The 10,019-nt window shown below is 43.4% G+C and overlaps 1 protein-coding gene across 1 annotated transcript in view; it reads right to left on the bottom strand.

Annotated features, from left to right (window-relative positions):
- The window catches only part of WDR64 (WD repeat domain 64), a 62,441-nt gene that overhangs the window by 34,033 nt on the left and 18,389 nt on the right, over positions 1–10,019 (bottom strand). The window contains exons 9-11 of the mRNA XM_005882445.2: positions 9,745–9,884; positions 5,287–5,413; positions 1,899–2,047 (exon numbers count right to left, since the gene is read on the bottom strand). Of these exons, the coding sequence (XP_005882507.1) occupies positions 1,899–2,047; positions 5,287–5,413; positions 9,745–9,884 (416 nt within the window). The remainder of the gene's footprint in view (positions 1–1,898; positions 2,048–5,286; positions 5,414–9,744; positions 9,885–10,019) is intronic.

Raw genomic sequence — 10,019 nt, 5'->3', positions numbered from 1 at the left:
GGTGGAGGGGGGTGCGCAGGAGGAGCTGATGGAACAGTCTCTGAATGGAGCCAGTCTGCCCCCTGAGGCCATGCTTTCCACCTCTGTGTGCTTCTGGGGCTAGAGGGGTCCTTAATGGAGAAAGCGTGTCACTGGTGAATGGGTTTCACAGGTCACCCATTTCCTGGCCTGAAGCACAGCCTCTCCAACCGCTCAGGCATGGAAACGCACCTTGATGTCTGCATCCCCAGGGAGGACACTTTCCCCTGGAGAGGTCTTCTGCATGGAAGCAGCACAGGGTTTAGTTTTCACGTCCCTCTACTTACTCTGTAGGCATTAGCATAACGTATTTACTTATTTATTTTTTAATCCTCACACGAGGATATTTTTCCATTGATTTTTAGAGAGAGTGGAAGGGAGGGAGAGAGACACAGAGAGAAACATCGATGTCAGAGAGACACATATATGGTTGTGTGTTGCCTCCCACACACACCCTGACCAGGGCCCTGGCTGGCCAGGGAGGAGCCTGCAACTGAGGTAGAGAGAAACATTGATGTGAGAGGGGCACATCGACTGGTTGCCTCCCATGTGCACCCTGACCACGGCCCCAGTTGGCCAGGGAGGAGCCTGCAACTGAGGTACGTGCCCTTGACGGGAATCGAACCTGGGATCCTTCAGTCCGCAGGCAGACGCTCTATCCACTGAGCCAAACTAGGGCGGTGTTACCAGAGCTAAGCGATCACTGACTGACCTCGTGAGATTTGAACCTGAGACAATATCCAGCAGGTGTGCAGAGAAGGTCAAAGGTTGCGAGGGGCTGGGAAGGGGTGGAGGGGAAGGCTCACACTGCCCTGTCTCCCTTTGGAGGGCATGCACGGAATGAACAATGAACGGAGAAACACTTGAAGCAAACGCCCTAGCCATCACTGCTACGTGACTGCAGTGGATGCAGTTACAGATACACCGACACGGCCACACACCCTGGCCTCCAGGGAGCACAGCAAGGGCAGGGCCAGAGGAACGCAGAGGCAAGGACGTGGGCATTCACAGCAGACGAACCCGGTTCAAATCCCAGTCCTGCTGCCCGATCTCTCTGAGCGCTCGTTTGCTCACCGTTCAAATGGAACTCTATCTGTTCACAGGGAACTACTCGAGCATTAACTAAGGGCACGGATTTAAGGCCCTTGGCGCATAGCCCACACCTAGAGGTGTTATAGGAAACATCTATCCAGTTTTTTCCCTTTCTTCTTAACATACCCTCTTTCCAGAGTTCAGTATTAAAAAATTACATATATACAGGGTGTTCCTAAAAATGTATACACATATTGAAGAATTATAAAGGCAGTGTTTATTAAAATACACTTCCTTTTCAAAATTTCATAGAATCTACAGACATTGTGTATATACATTTTGGGGGTACACCCTAGATAGATAGATTTTCTTTAAAATTCTTATTTTTTTAAAAAAATATTTTTATTGATTTCAGAGAGGAAGGGAGAGGGAGAGAGAAAGAAATATCAATGATGAGAGAGAATCATTGATCGGCTGCCTCCTTCACGCCCCACATTGGGGATCGAGCCTGCAACCTGGGCATGTGCCCTGTCCAGGAAAAGAACCATGATCTCCTGGTTCATAGGTCAGTGCTCAACCACTGAGCCACGCAGGCCGGCCCGGCAAAGTTCCTATTCTGATAGTAACAACTAGCTTTATTTATTTATTTGAGCATGTCACTTAATACTAAGTCTGAGCTGGCTTAACGTACTTGTTTTTCATGTGTTTGTGAAAGCTTAAAAATAGATCGAATGTAGGGCATCATCACAGGTGCCACTGCATTTACTTAATCATCCAAAGACTTCCCAGGAAGAAGGAAAATTCGATCTGCTTTCCTTTTTCTCTCTGCAGAGCCAACACGCACTCACCTTAATGATGGACTCGGAGCAGATGGTAAGCACTTGGTGGAAGTATTTGTTGTGAAGCATGACATTGATTTCTCGCTCATGCGTGTGAGGAACCTGTTTTGTATCTTGTATCATCCTAGTCAAAGGGTACATGTCAATAACAGTAGATCCTGGGGAAAAAGTAAGAGTCTCATAAATACTCAATACTAGAAGGTTATTTTTGAACCAATATTAGAAGTTTTTTTGTTAATGTTAATCCTCACCCGAGGATATTTTTCCATTGATTTTTAGAGAGAGTGGAAGAGAGAGGAAAAGACAGAGAGAAACATCCATGTGAGAGAAACACATTGATTGGTTGCCTCCTGCACGAGCCCTGACCAGGGCCTAGGCCGGGGAGGAGCCTGCAACCAAGGTAGGTGCCCTTGACCAGAATCGAACCCAGGACCCTTTGGTCCGCAGGCTGATGCTCTATCCACTGAGCCAAACAGGCCAGGGCAATATTAGAAGTTTTGAACCACAAAGGATTTTATGCAACCAGTTGTGTTTGGAAACAGCCAATCAGTGAGACTAGTAATATCAATGCCTAGGAACTTTAATGAGGGGAAAATGCATTCATTTACTCTAAAACAATTTCGATAAATAAAGCAAATGTGATTGAGCCAGAGAAGAACATTCATTTTGGGCCGCATTAATTTTCAAGTGCAGGCCATTTGGGTCTCACTGATACCCTCTTTTCAGTGACTTCTGTTTTCTCCGATAGAGTGCCTCTCCATCTGGTGTAGAGGGAGGATGGAGATGGAAATGGGAGGTGAGCTGCCATTTAGGGATTGAAATTGATAGTTAGAGAGCCCTTTCCAACCAACGAATGCTAAAAAACAAAACAAAAACACCCACTGTAAACATGGTCTTATTAAATGTAACCAATGAGAATAATTGCAAGCTAGCGCTTGCAACATTACTATTAAATAAGATTTTTTTCCACCCTAGCTGGTTTGGCTCAGTGGATAGAGCACCAGCCTTCGGACTGAAAGGTCCCAGGTTCGATTCCAGTCAAGGGCACATGCCTGGGTTGCGGACTCGATCCCCAGTGGGGGGCATGCAGAAGGCAGCCAATCAATGATTTTCTCTGATCATTGATGTTTCTCTCTCTCTCTCTCCCTCTCCCTTACTCTCTGAAATCAATAATAATATATAAAAAAGATAAGATTAGCCTAACCGGTTTTGCTCAGTGGATAGAGCATCAGCCTGCGGACTGAAAGGTCCCGGGTTCGATTCCAGTCAAGGGCATGTACCTTGGTTGCGGGCACATTCCCAGTGGGGGGGGGGTGCAGGAGGCAGCTGATAAATGTTTCTCTCTCATAGATGTTTCTAACTCTCTATTCCTCTCCCTTCCTCTCTGTAAAAAATCAATAAAATATACTTTTAAAAAAATAAGATTATTTCCCAAATCACCATAGTGCAGTACATGGAGAGCAGGTAATTCTTACTTTCCTTCTCCTAAGGGTGTTTGGGTTGGTTTTACAGTAACAGGCTAATCTGCAAGTATGATTTGACTCTCAAGATCAATGAACCATGTATCCTGGTTGAGTATAACGTCTGGGAATATAAATAAGAACCCCAAAGCATCCCATAGGTCAAACAAAAATAAATCCTCTTTCCTGTTTTGTTTTGTGTGTTTTTTCCAATGTGGATTTCCCCCTTTGCATTGAGTTTCTAAAGTCTCTCCCAAGAAATCTCAACGTTACGAAACATTCCAGCAGGAGTTTCGAGTTACTAAACTCTTCCCTCAGGTGTTCAAATTTTAAGAGAAAACCTACTCGTGGGTAAAGGACTGTGAGGAATATTTTTCAATCCAAATACCTCAAGATGGAACTAGGAGGAATATGGTAACCAACCAGTCAAACAACACTCGAAGCTCCTGGCCCTAATGAATCCCAGGGGAAGTCGGAGCAGGTGGTCACTGGGAAATTGCTCAGGGAATGCATTCCGGGTTGGTGTTCCAGAAGGAAGTTGTATTGTTAATATGGTTCATTTTTCCTCCAAAGCCCGAGGGTATGTGCGTGAACAGTGCTCAGCTGTGAGTGCCTCTTTAGTAAGCATGTGTTTCTAAGAGGCAACAAGAAAAGAAGGCACCGAATCTGTTGGCATCAGCTCTGGGTATCTGTCACTTGGGCCTCTCCTCTCTCTCTCTACTTTGTCCAGAAGTAAAGGCAGGTAGGAAGGAGGGCAGCACCCTTATTACTGTGTAAGTCAGTGATGGTGAACCTATGACACGCGTGTCGGAGGTGACACGTGAACTCATTTTTTTGGTTGATTTTTCTTTGTTAAATGGCATTTAAATATATAAAATAAATATCAAAAATATGTCTTTGTCTTACTATGGTTGCAAATATCAAAAAATTTCTATATGCGACACGGCACCAGAGTTAAGTTAGGGTTTTTCAAAATGCTGACACACCGAGCTCAAAAGGTTCGCCATCACTGGTACTGTCTCATTATCAGAATGCCCAGGGCCAAAACGCCTGAAGAAAGTGGTGCATCTGCTCTAAAATGGACTGTATTCCTGCCCTCGCCGGTTTGGCTCAGTGGATAGAGCAGTGGCCCTCAGACTGAAGGGTCCCAGGTTCGATTCCCATCAAGGGCATGTGCCTCAGCTGCTGGCCTGATCTGGGAGGCAGCCAATCGACGTGTCTCTCTCACATCGATGTCTCTCTCTCTCTCTCTCTCTCTCTCTCTCTCTCTCTCTCTCCTTCTCCCTTCCACACTCTCTAAATATCAATGAAAAAAAATATCCTCGAGTTGAGGATTAAAAAAAAAAAAGTGCTTCCTTTAACCATAAAAGCATAAATAAATAAAATGGACCATATTCCTGTTCCCAAGAGTCAAAACAGAGCTGAACTGACCTTGTCTTAGCAACAGGTTATACATCCCACGTTTCTGCTTAACCCACGCTGTCACATCTTTCTAGGTATTTTCTGAGGACAGTTAAACATTTTAAAAATATATATTTTTATTGAGTTTTAGAGAGAGAGGAAGAGAGAGGGATAGATCTAAACGTCAATTAGAAAGAAACATCGATTGGCTGCCTCCTGCACGCCCCCTACTGGGGATTGAGCTCACAACCTGGGCATGTGCCCTGACTGGGAATCGAACCGGTGACCTCTTGGTTCATGGGTCAATGCTCAACCACTGAGCCACACCAGCCATGCAGGACAGTTACACATTTTATCCACCCAGCCATGGAAATGCAGGAGGGAATAAAATTGAATTAAATACCTCCTGTGATGAATAAAGGTTTATAAGTTCCCCTTCTAGTTTTGTTTTTCTTCTAGCTTATACTCGCGTACTAGTTAAAAAAGGTTAGAAGTCAGAATATGAGCTCTGTTTGCCATTAAATCGGGACACTTACCTGCAATGAGCATGCCGTGGTTGGCGTCATAGATCATGGAGTAGATCTGCATGTCTCCGGGTCCTCCCTGGCTGTCGTGGAAGACTTGCAACAGCGACAGAGTCTGTATATCCCACACCCTGAACACCTGGGGATGAAAACCACAGCTCACCTCTGTGACACTTGGCCTCCCCCACTCAAAGCCGTTCAGAGTCTGTAATATGCTCCTAAGAACTAGCTGCAAAGTATGACTTATTGGATAGTACATACTAGTCCAGGGGTCCTCAAACTTTTTAAACAGGGGGCCAGTTCACTGTCCCTCAGACCGTTGGAGGGCCGGACTATAGTTTTAAAAAAAAACTATGAACAAATTCCTATGCACACTGCACATATCTTATTTTGAAGTAAAAAAACAAAACGGGAACAAATACAATATTTGTATTTGCATGTGGCCCGCGGGCCGTAGTTTGAGGACCCCTGGACTAGTATTTGCTCAACTCTCATCTGTCTGCTGGTTCAACTACTGTTCAGGGGGAAATAGTCTGCTTAACACATTAAGTGCCCAGTCAGTCACCGGTGACTGACACTATACTTTCCGTCCAGAAGACAAAACAGGCTGGGCACTTATCGTGTTAAAGGAACTGGATTTTTCCATCATTACAGAAGGGAGGAGAAAACATAATATCTATTATTCTTTGAGAATTTGGAGAAATAGTAAAATACCGAGTATGATTTACAGTGCAATAGAAGCCGTGTTTTTCTTTACAGCGTGGATTAGAGAATAGAGGGAAGACATGTATTAGGTGGAGTGTTTCAAATTGCTCTTTCATGACTTAAGAAGATGGGAACATCTTACTAAGTGAGGGTTTAAGACACTCCCCTTTCTCCTGCCCAGGCATGTAAGAATTACAGAAAGCAGTTTTCTTTTTTTTTTTTTAATCCTCACCCAAGGATATTTTTTCCATTGATTTTTAGAGAGAGTGGAAGGGAAAGGGAGAGACAGAGAGAAACACCGATGTGAGAGAAGCACATGGATTGATTGCCTCCTGCATGCCCCCAACCAGGGTCAGGAGCCTGCAACTGAGGTATGTGCCCTTGACCGGAATCAAACCTGGGACTCTTCAGTCCACAGGCCAACACTCTCTTCACTGAGCCAAACCAGCTAGGGCGAAAGCAGTTTTTAGGGATGGTGTAAATATAGTAAAAGTGTGGGGAAATAGGTTATTGGAGCTCGCCTTTGAGGAAGGAAAGAGAACTACGTAACTTCTCAAATACATCTTGGATTGGCAAAAGAGACTAGAAAGAATTAATTCAGCAAAACTAGGAAAAGTTTACCCTTTGTCACTTGAAATAATGGTTTTCGTCTTCTCCATTTTTTCGTCTTCTATTTTTTTCTTTTAGCAATTTACAGTGTGATTGAATTTCAGAAATAAGTGTGATTTCATCAAGGATTCTATCTCCTAGCATGCATCAGCCTTAAATATTTTTAAATTATAATAGTTATTATTAAACTATTAAATTATAATCTGCCCTAGCCGGTTTGGCTCACTGGATAGAGCGTCGGCCTGGAGACTGAAGGGTCCCAGGTTCGATTCCGGTCAAGGGCATGTACCTTGGTTGCAGGCACATCCCCAGTAGGGGGTGTGCGGGAGGCAGCTGATTGATGCTTCTCTCTCATCGATGTTTCTAACTCCCTATCCCTCTCCCTTCCTCTCTGTAAAAAAGCAATAAAATATATTTAAAAAAAAAAAGTTTCCCTATTGGGGATATAGGCTGGTCCTTCTGTGTAAACCATAAGGATGTCTGAGTCATGTGACTGAGTCATGTGACTTGGGAAGGAGCTTGGACTATACTCCCTGAAGGCCAGTATTACTCAGAGCTTGTACTTCCTTTGTTCTAGTAAACACTTTAAGAGAATTAGCTAGGACATCAAACCTTATCAGCTGCTTGTATTATTGAGTAAACAGGTGTCTTGGACTATTTATGAATTTAGGTTCAGAGCCTAGAATGACAGGCACGTAAGGGAAGAACCTAAGGGTGGAATCAAGGAGTGTGAAGAAATTGGTCTCTATTCAAATTATTTCTAATCTTATTGCTTGGCTGCGACACGTTCATGGTTGGCAGTGTTTTGACTTTAGGTGTATACCTTCTGAATTGTGGTTGGTGGAAACAGCAAGGGATGAGGCAAAAGAAGATTAGGATTTCAGTTCTAGCCTCAGTTTCCTTGTTTCTGAAATGGATTCAATAACACCAACACTCTCCACCTTACTGAGTTGATGTCAATATGCTTTGAAACCTGTGATTTTTCTATAGAGTAATTATATTTTTTAAAAAATATATTTTTATTGATTTCAGAGAGGAAGGTAGAGGGAGGAAGGGAGGGAGGGAGGGAGAGAAACATCAATGATGAGAGAGAATCATTGATTGGCTGCCTCCTGCATGCCCTACACGGGGGATCAAGCCTGCAACCTGGCCATGTGCCCTGACTGGGAATCGAACCTCAACCTCCTGATTCATAGGTTGATGCTCAAGCACTGAGCCACACCAGCTGGGCCACCTATATGTTCTTATGGAAAATTTTAGAATTTCTGTGGTTTTGTAGTCCACATTTAAAATCTTTAATCCACATGGAATGTATTTTTCTGTTTAGTATGAAGTGATGATCTGATTTCATATTTTTCCTTATATGATTAATCCATTTTCCCCAAATTTAATGAACAAAACCACCCTTTGCTCAGAGATGTGAAATGCTACTTTTTTCATACACAAAATTCTCATACACACATGAACTAATTCTTGCATTTTCTATTTGTCTCATAGGTATGTCTAACAGTTCCTGTGTTGACTACTGCTCTGTGTGATTTATTGTGGCTTTACAGTATGTTTTAATGAGCATCTGACAGGGAAAGTGTCATCGTATAAGGATATTCTCCAAAGTTTATAGGATTTTTACATATTATTATTTTTACATTAACTTTAAACTTGGAAAACTGATACTTAAATAATCCTGATTGGCATTAAATATGTAGCTTAATTTGCCGAACACTATCTTAAGAGTACAATATATTTTTTAAAATATATTTTATTGATTTTTTTACAGAGAGAAAGGGAGAGGAATAGAGAGTTAGAAACATCGATCAGCTGCCTCCTGCACATGCCCTACTGGGGATGTGCCTGCAACCAAGGTACATGCCCTTGACCGAAACCAAACCCTGGACCCTTCAGTCCGCAGGCTGACGCTCTATCCACTGAGCCAAACCGGTTAGGGCATAGAGTACAATACTCTTATGCAGTAACGTAGAACGTCTCTCTGTTGATGTTCTTAATAAAAGTACCTCAGAAAAACTTCGAACTTATCTTCTACTCATGGTGAATATTGCTTGTTAAGGTTATTTTTAGGTATTTCATAATTTTTTAAAAATATATATTTTATTGATTTTTTACAGAGAGGAAGGGAGAGGGATAGAGAGTTAGAAACATCAATGAGAGAGAAACATCGGTCAGCACACCTCCCACTGGGGATGTGCCCGCAACCAAGGTACATGCCCTTGACCGGAATCGAACCTGGGACCTTTCAGTCCGCAGGCCGACGCTCTATCCACTGAGCCAAACCGGTTAGGGCTATTTAATAATTTTTTGGCTCTTGTAAATGCTATCTGTTTGACCATTTTTTCCCCAACTGGTTACTGCTCTTACATAGAAATTTATTTTTAGAAATTGCTATTACAACCAGTCACCTTATTAAACTTATTTTAAAATTTGAAGCTGATTTTATTAACATTTTCAAGCAAATATAGTAATTCAGTCTCCTCATTTAGAATATTTATAGCTGGTTTTTCTTATTTTATCACATTGGTTAGAACACTTAAAACACTGTTAGAGCCCTAGCCGGTTTGGCTCAGTGGATAGAGAGTCAGCCTGCAGACCAAAGGGTCCCTGGTTGGATTCCGATCAAGGGCACGTACCTCGGTTGCAGGCTCCTCCCTGGCCTGAGCCCTGGTCGGGGCTTGTGCAGGAGGCAACCAATCGATGTGTTTCTCTCACATCAATGTTTCTCTCTGTCTTTCCCCCTCTCTTCTACTCTCCCTAAAAATCAATGGAAAAATGTCCTTGGGTGATGGTTAACAAAACAAAACACTGTTTGAGAAGAGCAGCAATGACAGAAATCCTAGCTTTTCCTGCACCTAATGACGATGATGTCTGTGTTGGGAGGGCCTCTTGTGTCTGCTGTGGAGGACAACACTGGCTCTCTCCCCAGAGCTGTATCCTTTTACTCTTTAAACACGCCCTTCCTTGTGCTGTAATCAGCCCAGACAGAGCAGCGGCTCATCAGCTCCTTCTCCACACTGAGAATACGTTTCTCAGTGACTGTCAGCTCTTTTAGGCAAGAAATTGTCTGGATTCTAGATTTCCTAATAGTTGATTTTAAAGAAAAAAAAAAACCCAGCTTCTTTCTTCCCGCTGTTTCCCGTTTGTTACCTTGGCCGAGGAAAGGCTGATGACGAGCTGGTCCTTCTCGTTGGTGACGACCTCGGTGATACTGAACATGTGCCCCACGAGCTTCCCCACGGGCTTGGTGCTGATGTTGGGGTGCCACAGCCGGAGCACCTTGTCGTCTCCTGGAAACACGTGGAATGGCTGCTTATTTTCTCAGGGGCACCGGGGTCACAGTGTAAAGTCTGTGTCTCCCCATTTTCTCCACCCCCAGCCCCTGGTAACCACCATTCGACTCTGTTTCCATTAGTTCAGTTTAA

Source organism: Myotis brandtii, unplaced genomic scaffold, assembly GCF_000412655.1.
Source record: "Myotis brandtii unplaced genomic scaffold, ASM41265v1 scaffold717, whole genome shotgun sequence".
NCBI lineage: Eukaryota > Metazoa > Chordata > Mammalia > Chiroptera > Vespertilionidae > Myotis > Myotis brandtii.
The sequence above is the reverse complement of the archived record's forward strand: the minus strand, read 5'-3'. Positions and strand labels throughout refer to the sequence as shown.